This window comes from Amblyomma americanum, chromosome 7 (genome assembly GCF_052857255.1).
Source record: "Amblyomma americanum isolate KBUSLIRL-KWMA chromosome 7, ASM5285725v1, whole genome shotgun sequence".
In the NCBI taxonomy this organism is placed as follows: domain Eukaryota; kingdom Metazoa; phylum Arthropoda; class Arachnida; order Ixodida; family Ixodidae; genus Amblyomma; species Amblyomma americanum.
The window spans coordinates 48,874,282-48,901,578 of NC_135503.1; the positions used below are offsets into that span (position 1 = coordinate 48,874,282).

At 48.4% G+C, this 27,297-nt stretch overlaps 1 protein-coding gene across 1 annotated transcript; it reads left to right on the top strand.

Moving 5' to 3' along the window:
- On the top strand, window positions 1–25,779 carry Grx3 (Glutaredoxin 3). The gene is made up of 10 exons (XM_077632105.1): window positions 1–209; window positions 629–746; window positions 920–994; window positions 2,048–2,161; window positions 9,844–9,928; window positions 9,997–10,086; window positions 15,729–15,879; window positions 17,864–17,974; window positions 23,545–23,677; window positions 25,660–25,779. The coding sequence occupies exons 1-10, from the start codon at window positions 142–144 to the stop codon at window positions 25,702–25,704; spliced, it is 990 nt and encodes a 329-aa protein (XP_077488231.1). The 5' UTR covers window positions 1–141; the 3' UTR covers window positions 25,705–25,779.
- Window positions 25,780–27,297: the final 1,518 nt, after the last annotated feature.

A 27,297-nucleotide genomic window follows, 5' to 3' on the forward strand; every position in this document is an offset into this window, starting at 1 on the left:
CTCATTCATCCATCCATGTAGCATACACCGCACGCGTGCGGTCGGTGTGGGAGAGTTGTTTACGCTCGAGTCTGCTTGTTCATAGAAGTAGCGCACTGTCTGTAACGTTTTATCGTCTTACGTGATTGCCAACAACAGCTAATGGCGATGTCAGATAACAATACAATAACATCTGCGAAGGAGCTTCAAGATGCAGTCTCGAAAACGAAGTATGTGTCCCTACTTTTACACCTCTCCGAAATGGTTATGATGCTTGCACTCGGCCGTATGTCGAAAGTTCGAGAAATTTCGGCCTTCCAACCGAAGCACTAACCTGTATCGTGTTCTCCCTTTTGTGTATACTTACTGGAAGTGCTAGGCACATTACCGACTTAAACGATGGGGTCTTGATTTCGTACTCGTTTCGGAAAAAGAAAATCACAGATAGTAGAGGATTTGTGCTTCAGCATCGTTAGGTATCCTTTGTGCTCTTTGCACATGTCCTCATTACTTTGTAATTGAATCCGCAGCGATCGCAATTGTCGCTGTTGTGGAGTTGGTTAATGTAAAGCAAATCTCCTTTTTTTTTTTCATCAGCCGCTGCCGTCATCCCGTTCTGTACCTAAGCAATATCTTGGAACTTCCGCAGGGACAAGTTGCTGGCCCTGTACTTCCATGCGAGCTGGGCGCCCCAGTGCAAGCAAGTAGACGACTTAATGCCTGACCTGACCAAGGACAAAGATTTGGCCCTGACTAGCTTCTACAAGGTGGGGTCTAGTCTTTTTTTCTCTAAAGCATCTTCACGCTCGATCATTCCGTGCGCAAGGGTGCTTTTAACAGCTTAATTCACCGCACGAAAGCTTTCGCACCCTCCACATAGGGCAGGCTTACGACGCTGACCGAATTGCGCGTGATCCCAGGAACAAAATTTTTATTGCAGGTCGACGCTGAGCAAGCGCAGGACGTAAGTTTGAAGTATGGAGTCTCCTCGGTGCCAACCTTCGTCATTCTTTTGGTGAGTTCACTTGAAAAATGTCTTTCAGTGCTAGTAAGATCCCGCAAGGGACGCACGCTACCACAGACCTGTACTGGTTGGAGACGGATGTGGATCAGAACTCGCGGTTTTCGACAAGTTGTATGCCTTCGATTATGTAATTTTGGGATTAACAAGCTGTTGTTTTGGTCTGCGCTGCACAAAAGAAAGAAGTGGTGTCGTAAGCTCGCATTTTATGCTTCCCATGTATTGAAAATTCTTTCTCCTGCAGTGCTGGCTGCAACTCCAGAACAGATATGGAGAGAAGACTAGCACGTAATGACATCTGTCTCTGCAGCTCTCCAAGCTTGCTTTTTCTATAGCTGGGCCGGCAGACTATACAATGCAGTTTTAATGAGCATATAATGTAGTATCGTATGGAAGTACCCAAGCGCTTATAGGTTGGTAGTGATGATAGTTTCTCATTTCTGCTAGTTGTGTGGTTATGCAGATGCCAAATGCATTGCTAGACAAGGCAGGCCACAAGATGGTCTTGTGCAAATACACCAACCCTCTTGGAGAAAAAATTTGATGAGTGGGAAGCATGAATGTTCTTCCGATATGTGATAAAAAATTTTTTAATTTTGGCTAAACACATGCTGGAACTATCTCTGATGTGAAATATACGTAGTGTAGATGGTTAAAAACATATTTGTGGCTCTGATAAAAATTAGATGTTATGTTGCAGACATTCTGGAGTAGCCACCATGAGTAGCCATCCGGAGTTATGGTGCTCGGCTGCTGACCCGAAAGGTGCAGGTTCGATCCCAGCCGTGGTGGTCGCATTTCGATGGAGGTGAAATTCTAGAAGCCTATGTACTTTGTGATGTCAGTGCACGTTAAAGAATCCCAGGTAACAACAGCACACTAATTAATGAGCACAAAAGTTCATTGCAGTTGGACAGAAAGTTCAAAATTATAGCTGCCCCCACGCCCCTCCATAGAGTGTGGTGCCAAGTGAATGAATAGGATTGTACGTGCTGCTTATTTCGCCAGCATGCAGCAATGCTCAGTTATCTTGGGAAATTTTTGCAGAATGGACAAGCTGCTGAGAAGGTTGAAGGAGTGAATGTGTCAGAACTGGTACGCAAGTTGAAGTTGCTCCAGGCCAGGGTTGAGATGCCTCCTCTAACTGCTGGTGAGAAACAGGTGAGTAAAGGGGCCTTTCATGCACCACTTTAAGGCACATACATTTAGGAGAGGACAGAAACCGTTAAGGGCGTTATGCAAAAGTCTCATGTCTTGTCTCTTACGATACTACTATGACCTCCTGGTCAAAGCTTGTAGTTTAATTCACTTGTTCATTATGGAGGTGTGAATGTGATATGCACCCTCTATAAATAACTTGCGCATGCTAAGCCAGTGCTCACCTGAAATGATGTTAACGTGATGGGTTCAGTTCTACACTCATAAATAGATTAATGCTGAGGCCTCCGTGATTTTTTGCATATTGCCGCGAATATTTGCAGTGTTTGTTCGTTTTTCAAGTCTGCCGCCACACCACTTTATCACTTTGTTTGCGACGCAAGACGCGACTAGATTTATCTCGATTGATCACAGCCAGGCAGAGCTGATTCTACGTTGTTCCGGAATGTTTTAGTAACTTTGCGCTCTTTATCTCGAAAGTTCGCTATCAGCTTTAAATTGAGCACGGCCGACAGCGGCGGGCATTCTGTTCGACGACCGCCGAGCACACTTGTCGCTTCGCCGCCGCCGAGTGATTCTGTCCATTTTCGGTGCAAGTCAGCCCAATAAACAGTTCTTTTAGAAGACCCTTTCGTCCGTCTTCATCGCTGCTTCGACTGCCGTTACCCTCTACGTGACATCTGGTGGACGTGCTGGGTAGCTTTCCATGTTCCGGACGCCCCCTTCAAGTCGTGAAGCCAGCCCTCAGCGCTTCGCACCCGAGGATGAGCCAGCAGCTCAGCGAGCCAGCCGACGTCTCCAGGGAGAGGAGCCTGAGACCGGGAAACTGCCGGACCGCACGAGACAGCGAAAAGACGCTGCTATGAGCACCGCAACCTCGCCGAAGATGCTGACACTGATCATACTACAGCAGCCGCGGGTGCCGCCATCTTTTAATGGATCCCTAGGCGAAGACCCTGAAGAATGGTTGGATCAATTTGAGCGCGTGGCGCCATTCAACAAGTGGGATGATGTGGCAAAAATTGGACACGTGTTCTTCTCATTGGATGGCTCCTCACGCACATGGTACGAAAACAACGAGTCGTCCCTTACGACATGGGAGCTATTCAAGAGAGAACTATTGAAGGTATTCACCAGTGTCGTGAGGAAAGAAAGAGCCGAACGACTCCTCGAGTCCAGGATCCAGCTTCCGAATGAGCCCGTCCGCGGTTACGTCGAGGAGATGAAGCGCCTATTTCGCCGCGCCGACCCCGGGGTGACCGAGGAAAAGAAAGTTCAGTTTTTAATGCGTGGCGTAAAAGAACAACTCTTTGGCAGCCTCGTCCGCCAGCCGCCAACAACAGTCGAGGAATTCATGCAAGAAGCCTGCACGATTGAGAAGACCCTCGACGTCCGAGCTCGACAGTACAACCGCCCTTCCTCTGCCGGTGTAATTCGTTCGGACTCGCCGGCCACCACCAGCGACAGCTTGCGGGAAGTTATCCGCGAAATCGTCCGAGAGGAGCTACGCCGATTACTGCCATCCTCCGCATAGCCACAAGCAGCGACTCTGATGGACGTGGTACGGGAAGAAGTGCAACAGGCACTTGGCACCCCGACGGCCACAGAACCCCAGGCCATGACCTACGCCGCTGCAGTAAGGACTGCCCAGCCCCAACGACAACCCCCACGTCCTCCCCGAGATGAGCCACTTGTTCCACAACGCCGCCTCCCAGCCCCCGCCCGCCCAGCCTATGACCGACGCTCAAGCCCCAGGAAATGCGACGCCTGGAGGACTTCCGACAACCGGCCGTTGTGCTTCCATTGCGGTGAGGCCGGCCATATTCTTCGTCACTGCCCGTACCGACGTATCGGTCTTCGAGGATTTGCCGTTAACGCCCCACGACCACGCTTCGGACAACGTCCGCACGAAATCGACGAGTACCTGCGTCGAGAAGAGTACACGCCGAACCGCTTTTCGCGCTCACCATCGCCGTCAACCTCGCGCTTTGCGTCGCCACGCCGCAGCTACGCTGCCGCGGTACGAGGAAGTTCTCCAGCCCCCGTAGGGGAAACTAAAGGCAGCAACCTCTGGAGGTGAGGTTGCTCAAGAGCTAAATGCCGGATCCTCCACCGACCACGCCCCATGAAGACGCTGCACCGCGACGCCGCATGAAGAACCGGCACTCGCTGCACCGACGCTGCGCACATTGAGAACCCTCCCCGACCACGACGCAGGCTGCCTTGAAAACGACGCCGCCACCACCCAGAAGAGCTTTGACCACACGCCCCACCCGCGACTCGCATACGCGACGAAGCCGTGACCCGACGCCAAGAGTGACATGCAATGCAAGAGTCAGGACCTCCGACTTAGGAGTGACTATCGACGGCCGGAAAGTTACCGCTCTAGTCGACACAGGAGCCGATTACTCGGTGATGAATGGAACATTCGCTGCGCAGCTGAGAAAAGTCACAACGGCTTGGGACGGCCCACAAATTCGCACTGCAGGGGGCCACCTCATTACGCCATCAGGACGATGCACAGCGCGAGTGACTGTCAAAGGACATACCTATCCTGCCACCTTTGTTGTGCTACTGCAATGCTCCCGCGAAGTGATTGTGGGTATGGATTTCCTTAATGAGCAACAGGCGATCATCGACCTCCAATCCAAGCAGATCACGCTTTCGACGGACAAAGCCATCGCTTCAATGAAAACTGGGGAAATCATGTTGCCCTGAGTGTCCTGGAGGAAGAAGTGAGCGTCTCACCCCGATCAAGCGTTGTCGTGACCGTAGGCGCCACGAAAGCCATTAACTCTAAAGCCATCATCGAGGGGAACATGCAGTTGCTTCTAGACCGAGGAATCAGCATCGCAAAAGGCATCGCACATTTCCGCAATGGCCAGGCCGAAGTACTGCTGACTAACTTCAGCGAAGAATACCGGCACATTAACAGAGGAACGACGATTGCTTTCTTCGACGAAATATTTCACGTACGAGACTCCTTCGCCCTCTCTGACCCCTCCGCAGAAGATTCGCCTGACCAAGAGAACTCGCCCGCTTTCGACATCTACCCAGCCCTGCACTGGAACAGACAAGACCAGATTCGCAATCTGCTTCAAAGCTACAGTGAGTGTTTCTCGACATCGCCGAAGGTGCGACAGACGCCAATTGCCAAGCATCGCATTATAACGGATCAACACGTCCGACCTCTCCGTCAAAGTCCCTATCGTGTGTCACCGCGAAAACGACAAGCCATCCGGCACCAAGTTGACGAAATGCTTCGCGACGACATCATCAAGCCTTCAAACAGCCCATGGGCGGCACCGGTTGTTGTAGAGACGGCGCACTTCGATTCTGCGTAAATTACTGACGCGTGAACAACATAACAAAGAAGGACGTCTACCCCCTCCCCCGCATTGACGACACACTGGACCGCCTCTGCAATGCCAAATATTTCTCTTCGATGGACCTCAAGAGCGGCTACTGGCAAATTGAGGTCGACGAAAGAGATCGCGAGAAGACAGCATTCATAACTCCGGATGGGCTGTTTGAATTCAAGGTGATGCCATTTGGTCTCTGTTCCGCACCAGCAACGTTTCAGCGAGTAATGGATACAGTGCTGGCAGGCCTGAAGTGGCAAATTTGTCTGGTATATTTAGATGACGTCGTTGTCTTCGCCTCGAACTTTGAAGAGCACCTCAAAAGACTTCGAACAGTACTAGACGCAATCAAGTCGTTTGGCCTTCCCTTGAAAGCAGAGAAATGCCACTTTGCCTACGAAGAGCTGCTGTTTCTAGGTCACATCGTTAGCAAGGAAGGAGTACGCCCAAACCCGCAGAAAACAGCTGCTATTGAACAGTTTCCACCGCCGGCCGATAAGAAAGCAGTGCACAGATTTCTCGGACTGTGCGCATATTACCGACGATTTGTGAAAAACTTTTCGCGTATCGCCGAGCCCCTGACCCAACTGACGAAGGCAGACGTGCCGTTTAAATGGGAAGCGTCGCAAGCAGAAGCCTTCAAGACCTTCAGCGTCGTTTACAGTCCCCACCGATCCTTGCGCATTTTGATGAAAACGCCGATACTGAAGTTCATACCGACGCAAGCAGCGTGGGACTAGGCGCCGTCCTCATTCAAAAAAGCGACAAGCTGGAGAAAGTCATCGCATACGCTAGCCGTTCCCTTTCCAAGGCTGAGGCTAACTATTTGACAACTGAGAAGGAGTGCCTTGCCATCATCTGGGCGACGTCGAAATTCCGCCCCTACCTCTACGGACGGCCGTTCAATGTGGTCAGCGACCACCACGCGCTCTGCTGGCTTGCCAATTTGAAGGACCCCTCTGGCCGACTCGCTCGATGGAGTCTGCGTCTCCAGGAGTTTGACGTCACCGTCGTTTACAAGTCCGGACGCAAGCACTCTGATGCCTCACGAGCCCCTGTAGATGCACCGCCGCCGGACGACGATGAGGACGCCTTCCTGGGACCCATCAGCGCAAGCTCTTTTGCTCAGCAGCAACGCTCGGACCCCAACCTAAAATGCCTCATCGAGTACCTGGAAGGCAAGGTTTCTTCACCCCCCGCTTCATTCAAGCTAGGACTGTCTTCCTTCTGTGTGCAGAATGAGGTCCTTGTTAAGAAGAACTTTACAGCGAACAAAACAGCCTACCTCCTTGTTGTACCTACTTGTCTCCGCGAAGAAGTTCTACAGGCTTCACACGACGAGCCGACAGCTGGACATCTCGGGTTTACTTGCACCCTCCGCCGCATTCATGACAAGTATTACTGGCCCCGACTGTCTGCCGATGTCGCACACTATGTGAAAACCTGCCGAGATTGTCAGCGACGAAAGACTCCTCCCCCACGACCAGCAGCATTTCTGAACCCCATTGAACCTCCCTCAAGGCCCTTTCAGTAGATTGGCATGGACTTGCTTGGCCCTTTTCCAACGTCAACATCTGGAAATAAGTGAATCATCATAGCGACCGACTACCTGACCCGCTACACCGAGGTGAAAGCCCTGTCGAATGGAACAGCAGCAGAAGTCGCCAAATTTTTCATGGAGTGCATTCTTCTTCGACATGGCGCCCCCGATGTGCTCATTACGGACAGAGGAACAGCATTCACGGCGGAACTAACGCATGCCATCCTGCGCTACAGCCAAACCAGCCACCGGAGGACAACTGCATACCATCCGCAGACCAACGGACTGACCGAGCGCCTGAACAAAACCATCGCCGATATGCTCGCTATGTATGTCGATGCCGAACATAAAACCTGGGATGTCATCCTGCCTTACGTCGTCTTCGCCTACAACACCGCAGTGCAGGAGACCACCCAGATGACGCCTTTTAGGCTCGTCCATGGCAGGGATGCCACGACCACGCTAGACGCCATGCTGCCCAACGTTACAGAAGAAGAGAACGTCGACGTTGCCGCCTACCTTCAACGCGCAGAAGAAGCTCGAAGGCTTGCCCGATTACGGATCAAAGATCAGCAGCGGTCCGACGCCAGACGCTACAACCTACGAAGACGCAACGTGGAATACAAGCCAGGAGACCAAGTGTGGGTGTGGACGCCCATTCGCCGCCGTGGTTTGAGTGAAAAGCTTTTGCGCCGCTATTTCGGCCCGTACAAGGTTCCTCGTCGGCTAGGTGAACTGGATTATGAAGTCATCCCTGACGCAATGACTGCATCCCAGCGACGCCGCGTACGACCAGAAGTTGTCCATGTAGTCCGTTTGAAGCCTTATTATGTGCGCTAAAGGCCGCTGCATTTCCATGCTCTATTTTTGCAAGATCCGTTTTTTTGTCTCTTACTAGTCGCATTATTTGTTTTACTGCATCGGGTCAATGCTTCTTTGAGAGGGGAGTAATGCCGCGAATATTTGCAGTGTTTGTTCGTTTTTCAAATCTGCCGCCACACCACTTTATCGCTTTGTTTGCGACGCAAGACACAACTAGATTTATCTCGATTGATCACAGCCAGGCAGAGCTGATTCTACGTTGTTCCGGAATGTTCTAGTAACTTTGCGCTCTTTATCTCGAAAGTTCGCTATCAGCTTTAAATTGAGCACGGCTGACAGTGGCGGGCATTCTGTTCGACGACCTCCGAGCACGCTTGTCGCTTCGCCGCCGCCGAGTGATTCTGTCCATTTTGGGTGCAAGTCAGCCCAATAAACAGTTCTTTTAGAAGACCCTTTCGTCCGTCTTCATTGCTGCTTAGACTGCCGTTACCACTACGTGACAATATACACACAACTGGTGCTACGGGTGTTGTCTCCATAGAGAGTGCTTAGAGGACAAGGTGATTGGTTTTTAGGAAACGGGCAGAAAAATTAGCCTGGCCAACGGTGTTTAATGAGCTACCCTGCTCTGAGTAAAAAGCGAGGGAAAGAGGCAGTTCGAGATGATGCCGAAATTCCCTGCTTCAAGTTGGTTGAAAGGACTGTCATCCGGTTTTTCCTAATTTGTTTTAAAGCTCAGCAAAAGCTTGCGAAAAATTTTGTTGCAAAAAACAGGCTTTAAAAATCGCAAACTTCGCTGCTCCCCACATCCCGCTTGCAAGCAATAATATTATATCTGAGCCCCAGTCATGCTTTCGTCATGTTCGCACCACTGCACATCACGGTAGAGTCGCTCTACGTCACGATACCAGGCAGTGCAACGCGGCCACAGGTCATGCCACGAAGGAATGCATGCGCCGCGAGAAGCAAGAACAGCCAGTTTACCCAGGTAGCGACACTCGTGGAGACCAAGAGAGGTACCCCATGAGAAGATGAGAGTGGAAGCAAGCGCCTCCGATTGCATGCTTTCCCCCCCGCCCTCCCATGGGTTATGCCATCCAAGCCGCGGCAGTTGCTGCAGCTGTCCCGTTGTCGATGCGCTTGTGCGCTCTTTGTAGTCCATCTCGATGGCAAAGAAGAGCATGCCGCCATTATCTCAAGGGTAGCCGTAAAGAACACATAGCCAAGCCTATCCAAGCCAGCCCATCTGACTAACTCGTAGAGTTTCAGTGTTTGAAACTTTATGGACTGACTTCGTTTAAATCCAAGATGGTGCCTTTCTTAGCGGCGGATAGCTGGTTGTGTGTGACAACGATACTCGCTCGCATCTATCGTGATCCAAAAAATCAATTTTTGGTGGAAAAACGATCGCCATAGTATTGCTGGCGTTTACTTTAGTTCAAAAAATCGTAACTTTTTGACTCCACAGAATCGAAAATATAGGTCATGAAAATGTATACGTTTCTATGAGGTGCATGACGGTTCCTTAGAGAGGCCTGAAATATTGCACAAGTCCGAATTATTGGAGTCCAAAAAATCAGTCGGCTACTGTGGTAGTTGCAGGACTAATGACATTGCTCTTGAGCGCGGCACCTGCAGTCTTGCCATCTCCTCCCCATGTGAATGAACACATGCTCATGAAATTACTCAGAATGCTTGAATTCTATCATTTATGCCTATTTTTCTCACATACCTTTCGGTTTCTTGATGAGCTGTGCTGTAAGAACAGGTGAATTAAATGAATTTATGAAAGCTTACCATTGAACCACAATTTTTCAACTCACTGTGGCTTTGTGTTTTTTGCATGAGAAGCAATGCAGAGGCTCATTACCAAGATAGGAGTCTAGAAATACATGGGCTGTGGTTAACCCACTGCCGGCAGTGTAGGGGAGCCATAACTTCAAGATTTATAAATATTTCAGGGGTTCATGCAAAGGCTGCAGGCGATCACAGCGCGGGCTCCCTGTGTGCTGCTCATGGAAGGCAGCCCCGCTGCACCTGCTGCAGGTAATAGTAAGACAGAAGCCACTGTTGAAACCTCCTCTTAACACATTTGGTACATCTTCTGTTTGCAGGCGAGAGCTCAGAAGCCATTGCCCTGCTTCAAAAGGCAGGCCTCAAGTTCGAGCATTTCGACATAACTACGGACTCTGCTCTGCGCCAGCGTAAGCCTCTTGTTTTCCCTCTTGCTTTTGTCTGAAGGCAAACGTCATATTAGTATCTGTATGCTTATTTTGGTTTATTAATGTACAAACTTATTCCGAAAAAAAAAACTGTGCACTTGGGTTTATCAAGAAAGCACGCGTATGCATTCTAGCTTGCTCCTTGGCAAAGATGCACTATTGCTATACAGGCGAATTGGTACTTTCTTGAGGGTAACAGCGCGAAATATCGCGATGAAAGAGGCACATTGCACGACCTGTGTTTCTTCCTCTTCCGTCCCCGTCTTTTGCGTTGTTACCCTCAGAAAAGATGCACTGGAGAACTCAATCACTGAACCATGTGTTTTGAAAATGCACAAGCATTTTAAACGAACTATAGCGTGTGCATAGCCAGAATAAAAAAGTGCACAACTGCATTGTGTTCAATGGCTTTCCCCACACGACTAACTCTATTTGTGTTTAAAGAATTGTAATAACTCCACTATTCACTTTTGTAATTGGATGTAATAGGTGCTGTCTGATGCTTTTATATTAACTGAGGACAATACACAGCCACAATGCAAGGTCTGCTGTTGCAGTTGCACAGCCTTTTCAATTTGTCGCAAAGAGATATCCTGTTGAACACCAAATTTGAATAGGAGAGTACATTAAAGAGAACATTCTTGACATATTGTTGCGAGGAAATACTATTTACATTTATTTACAAGTGTTGGGGTTAGAATAAAGAGTTCCTAGCAGGGAGCACCAACATGAACAGGGAGCTGCATTAACCTCTTCTTCTTCGTTCGTCCTTTCATGCGAGAGGCCACTTTGTCTTCCACTGCCACTTCGTCGTAACATGACTCCCTGCGGCACGAGCGCCGTCTCGGTGCTAGGCCAGTGGTCGAGAAGCGACGTGGTAGGGATTGAGGCGCATGACGTGAACAATATGGGTGGGTGGTCTACTTGATGAGGATGCAGGCGTATGAGGAGCAACTTCATACGTGACGTCGCGTACCTTACGCACCACACGATAAAGGCCATGGTAGGGGGACAACAGTTTCTCAGAGAGACCGACGCAGTGGGAAGGAGACCACAGAAGAACGAGCGACCCCGGTTCGTAGGTGACGTGACGATGGCGATTGTCGTACAGAGACTTCTGTGCTTGCTGGGACACTTGGAGCCGACTACGGGCGATTTGGCGAGCGTCTGCAGCTTGAACAATGAAATCTGCCTTTTTTTCTGTTGAAATGGGCTTGAACAATGGCGTCACGGGCGTAGGCGGTGACGGGACGGTCAGCGGATGGGACAAGTGTGTCCAAAGGCAGGACGGCGTGTCTCCCATATAAAAGATAGAACGGAGAGTAACCAGTTGTGTCATGCCCGTAGGTGTTGTAATCGAACGTCACATAGGGCAAGGTGAGATCCCAGTCTTTGTGGTCAGGGGAGACGTATATAGACAACACGTCTGTTAATGTCCGGTTCAAATGCTCGGTTAGCCCGTTCGTCTGCAGGTGGTTTGCTGTGGCAATCTTGTGCTTGGTTGAACAAGAGCGCAGGATGTCGTCAACAACTCGAGACATGAAATAGCGTCCGCGGTACATGAAACTCGAGACATGAAATAGCGTCCGCGGTCCGTGAGTAATTGACGAGGGGCACCATGTTGCAGAATAATATTGTGCAAAAGGCAGTGGTGGAACTGGTGCGCCAAATCAGAAATCCTGCTACATGCTGCTACAAAATTGATTTCTTGCCTACTTTTGCGCCATGTGTGCGTCAAAATGCCGCTGAATAACTGTGCCGAGAGCAAAACTGAAATTCACTGTCGCGAAATTCGACATCTGCTGGCAACACTGTTCAAGACCCATGCTGATTGGAAGAAAAAGGCGCGAAGAAAGTGTCCATCTTCACCCCTGCTGGTCATTGCTGACGGAGGTCATCGCAGCTCACGAGGTCTCCGCCCTGATGGATGAGTTTAGTCTTTGTGTCTCAGAAGTTATTACCCAAACAATCCGAACTACTCGACTTCTGGCAAAAGTTTTTCGAACCCAAGCAAGAGGATGGGGCTCAAAAATATCCCTTATTGGCGGCACTCGTAAAGGCACTTCGGTGCCTTTCGCACAGCAATGCTCATTTGGAGAGGGGCTTCAGTGAAAATCGGCGAGTGCCGAGAGACCGATCGTTTTTTTCTTTTTCAATACTAAGTGTAATTGGGCTTAGGTCTGTAATGACGTATTCCCAGCGTTTCGGCCAAAATCCAGCTGCCATTCCTATGGCACAACGATTACTCAGAGCGGTGAAAGGACTGTGGTTGGATGCAGATGCTGCAGAAGAGACACGTGCAAAACAAGCAAAAGAAGGCTGATGTACCGGACAAGGAAACCCAGAAAGGAGGTAAGAATGAAGAGAAAGTACTGGAAGAAAAGATCAGGCTGGCCAAGAATACGATCACCAATGCTGAGCTGCTTTTCGCAAAAGGCGTCAAGCCTAAAAATTTTGCAGTTGTTGCAAGCCCTTCTGAGGAATGGACGGGAAAAGCTCGCAGCGGCGCTGTCTGAGCTGGAGTCATCAAGGAAAGAGAAGAAATAGTACCTTAAATTTGCAGTTTTAAGAACGGTATTATTTTTTATAGCTTTGTTGCATATCTCGTTATGTACCTTAAATTTGCAATTTTAAGGTTTTAAAAACGGTAATATTTTTTATAGCTTTGTTGCATATCGTTATGTCCTCCGTGTGAATAAAAACGGCTTTGTTTTTAGCAAAATCTCCTGTTTGCTTATTTTTGGGGCTTTTTAAGGAAAGAACAGCACTTTAGACTGAATTTGGGCTTGAAGCTTGTTTTTGCATGGCTATGGTCGACATAAACACCTGAGCAATTGGCTGTTCCAGAGATAAAACAAGCCTTCTTTATTTAAGTGTTTCGAGACATGAAATTTTGCTACGAAACAATTTTTTTCTGCTACAAAAGCTCAAATGTCTGCTGCAAAATGTCATTTTTCCTGCTACAAAACTTGAAATTGCTGCTACAAACTGCGATTTCTTCTGCTACAAAAGCTGCTACAAGAAGCCAGTTGCCTGTTCCACCACTGAAAAGGAAGTCGGCAACATCGGTCGCACAGCTCGTAGGCAATGCATGGGTGATAGCATACCGAGTGGCATAGCCGGTGGCTACTGCGACCCACCTATTTCCAGACTCCGAGGTCGGGAATGGTCCAAAGAGGTCGAGCGCTACACTGTGGAATGGCTCCATGGCCACGTCTATAGGGTGCAGAGGACCAGGAGGTGGTGCCGAAGGCGTCTTCCTGCGTTGAAAGACGTCGCAAGTGGTGACGTAACGCAGGAAGAAGCCTTCGGCACCACCTCCTGGTCTTCTGCCTTCAGGCTGTCCTGGTCTTCAGGCCGTCGTGCGACAGGAAATCGCTAACGTGGGTTTCAACTCAGTCGCCGCTATTTATCCTCACAAGTACCCGAAGTCCCTCTTCTTTATCCTGTCCGGCCTGTTTACGCCATTCCTCTACCACACAATCCCTCCGAGTGGCGTACGCCTGACGACAGGCCCATATGTTTCAATTGTTCCCGTGTAGGCCACATCGCCCGTCATTGCCGTAGTCGATGGTACTCCTCGCAGCGGACCCATTCCTCAACTCCCCCTTCTCGCCCCGATGCTGCCCGCTCAAGCTCTTTCTCTCGATCCTTGGACCCATCAAGTCCCACCACTGACGTCTCGCCGCCCCGGTTCAGCCGCTCACCATCCCCACAGCGCCGCCAGTCCCGTTTTCCGCAACGATTACGCGCTTCCTCTCCTAGCCCCTACGGACGATAACAGGCAAAAAACTAGCTTCTGCAGCGTCTAGAGGTGATGCTGCAGTGACGACCCGGCCCCAAAATCCTCGTTTAGTTCTTCGTGCCCCGTGGAATTTACTGACCATACAAGTCGATGGAGTTGCCGTCTCTGCTCTGGTTGACACGGGTGCCCACATTTCTGTGATGAGTTCCGACCTATGTCGCCGCCTCCTCAATGTACTGACGCCTGCTCCTACAGCCGTTGTTCGAGTTGCCGATGGCATAACGTCCCCAGTCCTCGGCCTGTGTGCTGCTCGTGTGACGATTTCTGATCGCCAAACCACCGTGCTCTTTACCGTTCTCAACCACTGCCCTCATGAAATCGTACTCGGCCTTGATTTCCTTAGTGAGCACACAGCCCTTATTGACTGTGCTACAAGTGTTGTTGAGTTGGACCTACCCTTCCTCTTAGAACCACCTGCCCCAGTTGCGCACCGTCTCTGTACTGCCGAGTTCATCCGCTTGCCACCTGCAGCCGCTACTTACGTTTTGTTTAAATCTGTTCCACCCCTTTCCAATGGCCAGTATGTCATCACTCCTGACCTTGATGTACCTGTCACAAAGAATGCTGCCCTTGCACACACATTTGTCATAGTATCGGCAAACAGCGCGTGTCTACCTGTTCTCAACTTCAGTACGCACGTCCAGACGCTTCCTCAAGGCATGTGCCTCGCCATGCTGTTTCTGACTGACGAGTACGTGATCTCCGCAGTCAAAAACTGTGTATAGCCCTTTCTGGACGGCCGGCCATTTCACAGCTATTTCGAGACCTGACCATTATGCCATTATGATCGCTTCCGATCTCTCCGCAGACCATGCACAGGCACTTACCCATTCACTGGCATCCTTTCAGGACATATTTGATTTCAATGACCGCCCTTTAGCAATTACGACTATTGTGCAGCATCGTATCAACATCGGTGACGCCGCTCCTCTGCACTGCCGGCCTTACAGGGTGTCCAGTTCCGAACGCCAAGTGATACAAAAGGAAGTCGAAAAGATGCTCGCTAAGGAACCGTCCTCCAGTCCTTGGGCCTCTCCTGTCATCCTTGTTAAAAAGAAAGACGGCAGTTGGCGCTTCTGCGTTGATTACCGCTACCTGAACCGCATCGCAAGAAGAGACGTGTACCCACTCCCAAGGATCGATGACGCTCTCGACTGCCTCCACGGATCTCAATACTTTTCTTCCATTGATCTTCGTTCCGGTTATTGGCAAATCGCTGTTGATGAGCAGGACCGCGAAAAAACAGCTATTGTCACACCTGACGGTTTATACCACTTCAAAGTCATGCCGTTCGGACTTTGTAATGTACCAACTACCTTCGAAAGGATGATGGACTCGTTCCTTCGCGGATTTAAGTGGACTACGTGTATGTGCTACCTCGACGATGTTGTTGTCTTCTCGCCCACCTTTACCCGGCACCTCCACCAGGGATGTTACAGGGAAATACTATTTACATTCATTTACAAGTGCTGGGGTTAGAATAAAGAATTCCTAGCAGGGAGCACAAACACGAACAGGGAGCTGCGTTAACCTCTTCTTCTTCGTTCGTCCTTTCATGCAAGAGGCCACTTCGCCTTCCACTGTCACTTCGTCATAACAATATTATTACGTGATTTCTGTACAAATTTCTTTGAGCATGAGCAGAACACAAAGAAAGCGAGAAGTTACTACGGATGCTTGATGTCTGTCTGCTATGTTCATTTGCATTATCGTTGTCTTGAAAGCTGGGAAATTGACTTGTTCAGTTTAGATTGCTGCCCTCTGTTTTTGTGGCATTTGTTTCTGCAAGTACCTTCCACATGCACTAATTTCATTCCAGAGCTCATCGAACATGTGGCAAGCAAAGCAGCTTGCAAGTACCCTCTCTTGTTTGTCAATGGGGAGTTCGTTGGTGGCTTCGATGAAATGAAGAGGTTGGACGAGCAAGGAAAGCTTGCCAACTTATGTGCCCCGGGGAACCTGACGCAAAGGTACTTGTGTGCCACGAGTTCTTGCTTGATTAATTGGGTGTGTTAGTGCGGAAGAAATAAAGCTGCCTTCTTGTGCTGTGAAAACTTTCAGCAACACCTGAAAGAACTCCATATGTTGTAGAAACATCTTGTGGTGCCGACACATCAGCTATTGCCTTTCAGACATTTCATGCTGGGAGTCGCATGACCTTGTAATCAGAAGGGAGTGCTGTCTCACTCCCTGAGAGTTGGCGTGTGAGTACAAGCTCGCATGTGTTTTTTGATGAATAGAAAGAGCACTCATTGGTCTCGGTGGAATAGGATGGTTTTGGGGATAGCAATTAGATTTAACGTGGCAACATTAAGGACACAGAAAAGGTGGCATCATCATCGGCATCAGTTGCCTGCATTGGCATCGTTAACCGTAAGCGAAAAATCCATGAAAAATGCCCAGAGAAGCAACCTAAGGGGCACGTGGGCCACCTAGGTCATGTGACCTTGGGTCATCATCGCAAGCTCACCGGTTTGTGAGAACATTGCCCACCATAGCAGGTGGCAATTAAATTAATGATTAGTTGCGAGAGATTGCTCAGGAAGAGCAACCTGAGTCGCACAAGCCCCACAGGTGGCAGCACCTATCATCGCAGAGCAGTGGCAGCATCGCTTAACTACTGCACCGCTGCACCAGCAGTGGTACGAGGGCACCAGGGATCTATAAATATTAAGTAGAAAATGACCAGTTTTGCATATAAGGGCATTAACCCATTAATGCTACTGCATCATACCCAAAGATGTGTGCAGTAAAATTGTGCAGCCTTTGTCTAAAATATACAGGTCACGCACTGTTCTTCTAACTCACATAATGTGGCTCGTGTAGTAGTATGCACCATGAAAATCCTAAGATCCAGATGTGGGGGGATGGAAGTCCTCATCCATTCGAGAGATTTGGAACTGTAGTGATGTATGGCTATCCACACTGCATGGCTCAGAACCAAACCCGGTGTGCTGTACACTTTATAGTGCCAGTGTTTGTGCCCTTTTGGCCACTTGGATGTCAGCGTCAGTGGTGTGTTGTAACAGATCACATGAGCACCTGCTGCCTCGTGTACCTTTGTCGTCTTCAAATGAAGAATGCACTCACTCGAAATTGCATGACCACGTGCAGCTCTTCCCTGCAGTTGGGTGACCACTTTATGCACTCAGGCTCCGCCCCGTGCATTGTGCAACCTTCGTTGCCATTGGGTTAGAGAGCGCAGTCGTAAGACACCACCAATTTTGCTTCAAGACGCATCTCAGATGCTCTATGGGCATCTGTGCAGGATTGTTACAGTGTGCAATAATTGTAATCATAACAGCACTAATAATAATAATAATTGGTTTTTGGGGAAAGGAAATGGCGCAATATCTGTCTCATATATCGGGGGACGCCTGAACTGGGCTCTAAGGGAAGGGATAAAGGAGGGAGTGAAAGAAGAAAGGAAGAAAGAGATGCCGTATCCGGAATAATTTCAACCACCTGCAGATCTTTAACCTGCACTGACATTGCGCAGCACACGGGCACCTTAGCGTTTCGCCTCCATAAAAACGCAGCCGCCGTGGTCAGGTTCGAACCCGGGAACTCCGGATCAGTAGCTGAGCGCCCTAACCACTGAGCCACTGCGGCGGGTTCATAACCGCACTGCTCGCACAGCAGCTCAGCACCGATGTTGACAAGATCCAGCTATGAAAGCCGCTTTAATGTTTGAAATATAACATGGCAAATATGAATAGTAAACTTGTTCATTCAGTCAGAAATCTCTCTTAACAGCTGCAATGTGATAACAAAATACCAAGTATTGAAGAGAGGAGGCATGCTGAGCAAGTGTATAGGAAAGTTCTCAGATAAACCTGGAGGCTTCTTGTCTCATGATACCTTTCATCACCTATGATTGTTTTGTCCGAAATATGCACATATGCTTTATAATGGCATGGTGATAAATTATCGACTCTCACCATGCCATTGCAGGTTGGAGCACCTCATCAACAAGGCGCCTGTGATGGTCTTTATGAAGGGCTCGCCGGACGCACCCCGATGTGGCTTCAGCCGAACTCTCGTGGAAATCTTCAAGAAGAACAAGTATTTGACATTTATATGTTTTGTGCATGTTTGTGCATGTGTGCTGTTGTGACTTTGAGGTGGTCCCTTAACGCTCGCCACCCGTTTTGTGACAGAGCTGTGTGAGAGAGCGGCTCTCTAGTCGGTAGTGAAGACTCCGAGTCAGGCGTCGATGAGAACAACAAAAGGGATTTTATACATTATGTACAGAGCATTATACAGGACGAGATCGGTACGGGGGCCGAGAACTAACAGCAAACGCGACTGTCCTCGCACGGCGACGTCCGGCGAGGTTCCTACGCGTCACACATCACACTCCACTTGTTAGCGGCACACGGCTCACGGTGGGTCGGTCCCTCTACAACGGGCTCGGTAGAACGGAGTGCGGAGTCCCCTCCAGGCAGCACGTTGGGGCTTATATAGCCCCGAGAAATGGTCTTCACACAAACGGACCAATAAAAATCCAGCACTTGACAGCCGTCCAGAAGGTCCAAACAGCGACCGCACTGGCCACCCGCTTTAAGTTTTCCGCGTTCGGTTATTCCCAGGAGGAAAGGGGAACCGGCGCCTGGCTGTCTAGCAATGTTGCAACACGTTTGGACATGTCGCTTGCCGATGCTTCTCCATACGACGCCGCTGCCTGGCGGCGCAGCATCATAGCTTGTCAGGGAAGCGTTAGGGCGCGGTTGCCTTGCGGCGCAGCACCGGGCTTGTCCAAGGGGCCTGTCCAAGGGCGTTCGTAGGAGAAATTGTGCATCTTGAAAGTGTGGAGTCCGGGCACAACAGTGCATAGTATTGGAACGTTCCTGTCTAGTTGCAACAATTTAAGACCCCCCCCCCCCCCTCCTCCAAGTGATAATTTTTCCTTACAGCACCAATTCAAATCGTTCAGTATGATTGACTGTGAGAAGTAGTCCATTAAGCCTGCATGCAGCCATTTCTGGACCTGCAACTGTAAAATGGTGCTCATCTTGTGATTCCAGTGCACTAGTCGTTGACCTCTTTAATGAAAGGGATAGTGGTGTGTATGGAGACAACAACCATTCTGATGCTCTTGTAAGACCTTATTTAGATCTTATGACATCTTTGCCATCTCATAGGTGGCTAAGATATCTTAATATTTAGACATATGAGGGTAGTGCTTAAGATTTCTGATCTTGTGGATTGCCTTTTTTGAGGAGAATATAACTTTCTTAAAGACTGTCTACAGTTAAAGCTTGTTAATACAGTAGAATCTCAGTGATACGAAGCAAGCTGATACGAATTTCGGTGTGATACGAATTCGTAAAATTCCCCCGCCGAAATGCATTGTGTACAGTGGGCCAAAATTCAGTTCTGAACACTTTTCCGCGTCGCGCCGGGCGATACGAACTTCGGTACCGCGACTGTTGAGTCGCCGCCAGTTTGAGATTCCGCGGCAGCAGGGAGGCTTTCTTTCTCTCTAGTTTTTGGGGGCGGCCTCTTCGCCTTTTTCTTTTTACTTTGTTGTTGCCCGAGGCTAGCGCCGCTGCTTATTGGTCCGTTCGCCTTGTGAACCAGCCAACCCAACCGGTCGGGCGCGATTTGTCCTCTCCACATTTCTCGCGGCCATGCGCGCCCATTCCTCCGGTCTTTCTGCTACAGCCAGCGCGCAGATCGTCACACCAGCAGCAGCTCCAGCTTCTTTGTTCCCACGTGCGCGACTACTACGGAAGTGCAGCGTATTGTTTGTGTGTGTCGTTTTATGAACATTGATTGCGTCAGCCCGAAAGGTACTGCAATCAGTACGATGTCGCGAAAGCGGAAGGCGCTGTCCTTGAAGGTGGACGAAGAGCCCAAGAAAAGGTGCATTGACATGGCCAAGGAATTAGGCCTGCCAATTTCTACACTGTCTACGATCATCGGTCAGCGCGACCAAATTATGCAGAATGTGCAGCACTTTGGCGTAAACTTCAAAGAAGCGAAGACTGCTGATTATGTATAGTTAGAAGAAGTTCTCCTAATATGGTTTAAAGAGGTCACCGCAGCCGACGTGAACGTTGACGGAAAAGTTCTGCGTGAGAAGGCTGCGGATATCGCACTCACGCTTGGAATTGAAAATTTTCAGGCCTCTGGTGGCTGGATTCACCGATTTAAGGCACGGCATGCCCCCTTCTACAAAACCGTTTGCGGTGAAGGGAAAAAGGTTGATGCCTCCGTTGTTGAAGATTGAATGGAAACCACGCTGCAGTCTTTCATCGCGGGATATGACGCTCTCAATGTTTTTAACATTGATGAGGCAGGGCTGTTTTACAATCTTCAGCCCGAAAAGAGTCTCTGCTTCAAGGGCGAAGCCTGCCAGGGAAGACAGAAAAGTAAGCAGCGTGTGACGGTTTTGTTTTGCTACAACGCTGACTGGTCAGAAAAAATGACTGACCATCATTGGAAAATATACAAAAAGCCCAGATGCTTCAAGGCAGCCGGTCGTTTGCCCTGCACATATAGAGCCAATAAAAAGGCGTGGATGACGTCGGCTCTGTTCGTGGAGTTAGTCACATACTTGGATCATAGGATGTCATGCAAGAACAGAAGATTGTTTTGCTGCTGAACCAGTGTGCGGCGCATCCAATGCACATGACGCTACAGAGCATCAGAGTGGTATTCCTGCCCCTGAATGCTACTAGTCATTTGCAGCCACTGGATGTTGGCATTATCAGAAACGTAAAGCACCACTTCACAGGTTTGTTGGTGCACTGCCTCCTTGCGAAGATTGACTGTAAGGACGCAAATATGCAGATTAGTCTTTTGAACGCTATGCATTTTATTGCAGTGGCCTTGGAGCGCGTCTCCCCTGCAACCATCGCGAATTGTTTCGCAAAGTGTGGGATTTTTAAATCCACAGTGGCCACCACCTCGCAAGTGCCAGATCCAATTCCAATTGATGTCTGGAACCAGCTTGGCGTTGACTGCAGTGCCGACGATTTCGTCACCTGTGGTCTGCGCGCAGTGGAAGACATCGTGGAGGATGTATCATCGCAGCCTGGAATTTTGACCAGTGACGATGAAAAAGACGAGTGCCAAAATGGTGTTGACCAACCATCGTCGGCAGCCGAAACTATGCACGCTCTCGTTATTCTGCGGAGTGCTGCGAGTCTGTGACATCCGAGACTGTGCGTGAGAACACTACAGCCCAGTTCTTCAGCTTCGAAAATTCTCTGCTGGCCGACCTCGCGGAGAAGACTCACAAGGACATACGTGACTTCTTTCCACGTAAATAAATGTTTTTTTTGTGTGTGTCTCATGGTTTCAGGACGGATTTTGCTCGCTTTTTGGTGATACGAATATTTTCGCCTCCCCTTGAGATTCGTATCACCGAGATTCTACTGTACTGCTCCCACTTATTTAGAAGTCTGGATAATTTGAACTGCCAGCTTGGTCCCAGCCAACACCCATTTAAGTCTTAGGTGTCATGCGCTCGTAAATTTTGCCACTATGGGTCTTGCACTGGTTAATTAGAACAGGTTCCCGAAGGGGGCTATGTCCAGGTATGACCAGCCCGCAAGAGATTATAGAAGTAGTGCTGCTCAAAATCTCAATTTCGGGCTGCAGAGTTACAGTCTGCAACCTGCACACCTCTGATAGCGGCATGCAGCGGCAATCTTGACAACGAATGGAAAACAGCCTGACCGCTTAATCTCGGTTTTTCTTTTTCAAGCTTCATGGCAGCCAACCGGGGGCTCTGGCGTCACAGAGCATTTGATTCGCTTCCATCCACATGGTTTCATTCTTCCATTGCGCTGAAACTGCACGCTCGTCAAGTGCCATTTGCTGTTCGTGCAGTGAAGCCTCCTCACACACAACATGTTGCTTGTGACGGTGTGATGATGAGGTAGCAGGAGATCTACCATGCCGCACCATGAAGGATGCAAGTCTCTGATGTCGAGACAATGTATTTGCTTGAAGGCTGCAGACGAATGGGTTCCACTAACTCATTCGATCCCTGATGTCGCTTTCATCAAATTTGATTACATTTTCTTCTGTGGCAGCAAATAAATGTGATTCTGAACTAATCTCATGTGATGGGAATGGCATATAAATTTGCCGTGTTGCGAGGTTATAAGTCTGGCGGGGAGTACCCGCCCCAAATCTGCTTCTGGAACAGTTATGCTCATTCCAGAGGAAGCCAGGGGCGCTTGTGCACTGCGGACGGAGAAAAGTACCCAGCGTTCTTTGTGCTCACTCATGCATGTCGCCAGCTATAGAACAGAAGACACTAATAAGGCACCGAAAGAAAGCGCAGCGGTGAAGGAATTGCGTCACTCAAACTTTCAGTCGAATCTGCCAATTTTGGCATAGCAGTCTGACTGCTTCCAATCTGCCATTGGAACAAATGGTCCTCAGTCACATCTGCTGTTGGAATAGCTTTGCTCCGAAAAGAGTAGAAAAAAAATTCGGGGGATACCTAAGTTCCGCCTTAAGGGTATGACATGATAGCTTTGTAAATGTAGCGGGCATCGCAATTGCGTGACTTAATTAAGAACACGTGTAAAAAGCAAATCTGCGACCTAAAATTATATTGCTTAGAAGAGTGTGAGATGAACACAAAGAATTTGTGATGAACACAGGCCGCAACTGACTGGTGCTGCCTTGAGAGAAAATTGATTCATTCAGTCAAGGTCACTGTGCACGCTTGGCACTAACACTGACGGCGTCGAGCAGTCACTCTGTCTCATCTTCCACTGTGTTTTAGTGCAGTGGTGCTCTGTGGCGTGTCTTAGCTCTGGCGGCCACCTAATGCAAGCGATACTACACCAATCAGTTGTCATGCCAGCTGACAGAATCCGGGATTTTAAAGCAATAGCTTTTTCACTCACGGCCTGTGCACAGTCATCGCCGACGGTACCGGATTTTCCACATAACGGGGCCCTTAAAGCTGTCATTTTAAAAGTTTATCAAGAAGTTCTCAGAATCTGCAATGGCAATTTACTGAGAGTGACTGTGGCGTTCTGTTTCAGGAACATAAGGTCATGAAATATGTTCAGTGACGCTGTACGTTAGTGGAGGAAGATTGTGAGAACATGTGTGTGCCAAGAACTTAGGGTGTGTTAAATAGTAGCCACCACAGACAGTTTGAGTTATTTTGGTCCCCCTCCACATTTTTGTCCCACACGGTCTACACTGGAGCTTTTGGACGTAGAATGGTACTAATTATTTTAAGCCTGTGTGTAACTGAGAAATTTATCTGATTAACTAGTGGTCTGTACATTTTAATGCTGTGATTCCTGTGCTCAGTGTTCCGCAATAGCAGTTTCATGTTAAAGAAACAGCTTGAAGGATAATGGAGCCATGGATTTTGAATAGAAGCGATTAAAGTCTTTATTCACTCTTTAACGTTGTGTACCCAGTTTTACTGTGGCATTTTCGTTGTCCCAGCTCTTGGACTCTCAGTGCACTACCAAGTGGCGTATCACATCATGGTGCTGGGCCCCAGACACAGTTGGGAATAATATGGATCCTCCACTTCTATGGATTTGCACAGAACTGCTGCCTTAGTCACAACTTGGTCACGAGTGTAAAACAGGCTGCATGTCCAACCAACCATTTCACAAGGCAACCACACCTTGCTCTTTCAGTGTCACCTATGGCAGTTTTGATATTTTGATGGATGAAGACGTGCGGCAGGGTCTCAAGCAGTACTCCAACTGGCCAACCTATCCACAGGTGTATGCCAAAGGAACACTTGTAGGTGGCCTCGACATAATAAAGGTATGCATGATAATGGGTTGGTACAGCATATGCCCACCAATGTCTGTCATTGTCAGAAGGCATGTGTTTGTCGCAGCACTGGTACTGGATGCTAGACCTTCATGCACGTGCAGTTGCATGCACATAAAATAAGTACTACTATATTTCCACAAACACATGGGTCGACCCCCATTACCGACCTTTGAGGTGCACAAGGTCAGCTTGTATGTTAACTTGTTGATACATGTTGAAAAAAAGCGTTTCCTCTTTTTTTTAATGCATACGAGAGGAGATGTTTGCATCCTTGGGTTATGCCACCTACCGTATATTGTCGCGTATAAGTTTACTTTTTTTTTTTACTAAAATGACCATCCAAAATTTAGGGGTTGGCCAGTTTGTGGGGTCTAAAGCAGTTTCTACAGAGTCACGGGTAGTATGTGCCCCGTGCCGGTGCCTGTTTTCGGTAAAATACATGGAGCTCCGCTTCAAAAAATTTTTTTGAAGTTAATTCGTATGCACATAGACACTGCTTACTGAAATTCAAACAGTGCGCTGTTTAGCTGGCTCACTTGCTCTAAAGATTGCTTCTCTGATCAAGCGGTAGACGGCGTGAGAGCAAACTCCTGGTAACCTGTGAAGTGCGCATCGCACTCGAATCTGAAACTATGTGGCCATCTGCAGTTTGGTTTGCTACTTGCTGGGCTTGTCATCCGGGCTGGCCATACTGCATGCGAGTTGGAAGACAGGAAGGTGCTCATGCCGCTGCCCACGCGCTATTATCGTGGGTGCCTCGATGTTCACAGGAACATAATTATTCAGAATGGTTACTAAGCTATAGGAAATTGCTCCTACATTTGAGATTAGCAAGGAAACTATGCGCCAAACTGCACAAAAATCTAAAAAGGGTGCAAGGGTAATCCTAAGGAAATTGCGATCATATAATTATATAAACACAGTCAAATTCAGCTATATGTTTCCAAAAGTTTGCTCAAGTGATGTTTAATTTGGAAGTCTCAGGAGCCTTAACTTTGTTTTCACAGTGATTGGAACTCTTAATTTAACTCATGTGTTGCCAAAAAGAGGCACCTCACAATTCCTGGAACTCAGTTTTGAATTTAAGGTAGATCATGTTTGTTGGACATATAAAACCAAGGGCAACAAACCCATTCTTCCGTTTGACTCAGTTTATTCAGAACTTGTAAAAGGGAATATAGTTCAAGCAGTGTTAAAAAACGTTCTTACAATATCCTGCGTTCATAACACTGAACAGTTTGGGTGGTGCAGCTGCAAAAAACATGGGGAAGCTTCTTGATTACGATGCCTGTAGCATGATATCCTGTAGCATGTCTTCTAAAAAACATTTTTTTTTTTTTTCGAAGCATCCTTCTTGTTCAGTGTATGTCACCTGCCGACTTAAATGTCTGGCCAGTGGTAGGTCGAGGGCCCTGTATTGCCTTAGAAGTGGACATTTAGGATACAGTTAAGTGACTTCTTTCTACTACAGTGGCTTCTGCCCGGAGTGCATTGTTGATCACTTAGCTCTTGCTGATGCTTGACTTGATTTGCAGCACTGCAAAGCTTGCCAAGCTTTTTTCTTTTAAAGTTTGAGAGGTGGGAAAAGAAGTCGTTCTATGCAGGGTACAGCTTTGCTTGCATAATTTGGCACCTCTTTTCACTGCATCATCCAAGCGAGGCAAATTAAACTCTTCGTATCTTTCTGTAGCAAAAAGAAAAGAAACTTCTAATATTGCAAAGCAGCAATGAAATTACTAGATCAAATAGCCTAGGGACAATGCTACATACAAAAGAGGCTTGATTCATGTAAACTAATGGATTACAATTTGATAACTGAAGAGAACCATGTGATGAGTTACCAACAGGCTTCAGTTGCACCATGGTGTCTATGGCTCGCTGCTGCAGAACTGCAGTTTTTGGTGCAACAGGAGAGCACTATGTTGGCCAACGATGCTTTTTTGAATGTGTGTGTGTGTGCTTCCTTGCAGGAGCTTGAAGAGTCTGGAGAACTTGCGGCTGCTTTAAATCCTTGACCACCCGGAGGCTCATACTTCTTTTTCTCTTTTTGCACAAATAAATTGTCAAGTCTTAACTGGCCAACGAGCTTACTTGTGGCCTTCTGAACTGAATAACTGGTTTGAAGCCATTGTGCTCAATATGTCGAGTGAATCTACAACAAGCATAACTGCTTTTGTTCATTAAAGTATACTACTTCCTTAGTTTCCTCTTAGTGCACTAAAGTAAGACATGCTTCAGTAGTGTGTTTTATGGAATGTGCATGTGTCACCGATGGCTCAGCAAAGTTCTGGCACCGTTTGGCAGTGTTTGCACTGCCTCAGCTAGAAAGCAATGTGAGCGGTGTGCTTAACACCAACAGGCTAGCCTGCATCCTTGAAGGGACACTGAGGAGAAATTGAAGTTGGCTTGTATCGATAGAATGCCATCTCCTGATCACAAAAATGCCACTCTTACTGAAAACAAACCTCTTGTAAGGTAGAAAATAACAAACCAAAATACAGGTATCGCCGCCACAGGCCGATCTCGCAAGTACAAGAGTGCTAACGTCATAGGACAAGAGACACCACCTTGGAGGAATTTTCCTTCCTACATGGAGGTCGCGAATCTCCGAGGCTGACAAAGGAAGGTTGCACGATTTAATATTGAAGTAAGTTTTGTTTTAAAACCGATAGTGCACTTTTATCACACAAGGACGACAGACAACCTGAATGTTGGAAGCAAAGAAAACCAATGCTTGGCGGCGCCATAGGCGGCCAGGAGAGTTTCGATTTGTTATGGCGCTTTGCGTCTATGAGCTTAGCGTGTCCCGTGGTTTTGTTTTTGATGCGCCTCGATTTACACGCTCCGAACAGCAGAGGAACTCCAAGTGCCGCTTCAAGTGCTAGTTAACCTTTGAAGGAGCTTGTTAAGGCTGATCAGATGATCGCCACGGCCGATGAAAAACTATGATGGCACGATGGTCGGTGATCGTAGAAGGGAGTTCGTAGTATAAAGAGCACTTGTGTCTTCGCGTGCTCTCCGGGCAAAACATTCCCAGCTCTACCAGTCAACTTCAAACTACTTAACGGAAATTGTTTATTAGGGACGGGAGGCAAGGTACAAGGCAGTTAAGAAAAATTGCTGATGGCTTAGCTCTGTTAGGCCGGGATATACGTAGCGAAAGCGCGGAGACTTCAGCATCGGAAGAGTACATTCACTAGAAGTGCCTTTATTAATGGTTAACCATGAGCCGCCGTGGCGGAGTGGTAGTGTCTCCGCCTCAAACGCCAAAGGCCCTGGTTCGATTCTGAGCCTCGGCGCAGGATTTTTTTTTTATTCAGTGAGTGGGCGGGGGTTTCAGTGGCTCTCATAGATGCCGCCACCGAATACGTTGGTTAGCGGTTAAGCGCAGGCTCTGTTAAGGCGCGTTTATACGCCGACGTAATGCGCGCGCGCGCTGCACGGCGTCACGTCGGCCATAGCGAGGTGTGTGTTGTGACGTAATTCAATAGCTTCGGCAGTTGGGCGGAGCTGTTCTTTTCGAGCTCTCGGCATATTTAATCCATTCACAGTACACATCTGAAGGTACATGCAAGTGGGCGAGAGAGCCCGATCCAGTGGACCCATTG

Excerpts from the sequence above, each read along its gene's own strand:
- Grx3 (XM_077632105.1), top strand. The coding sequence starts at position 142 with ATGGCGATGTCAGATAACAATACAATAACATCTGCGAAGGAGCTTCAA. Across the intron at positions 210-628 it reads GATGCAGTCTCGAAAACGAA|GGACAAGTTGCTGGCCCTGT; the intron begins GTATGTGTCCCT and ends GAACTTCCGCAG. Across the intron at positions 17,975-23,544 it reads GAAATCTTCAAGAAGAACAA|TGTCACCTATGGCAGTTTTG; the intron begins GTATTTGACATT and ends TTGCTCTTTCAG.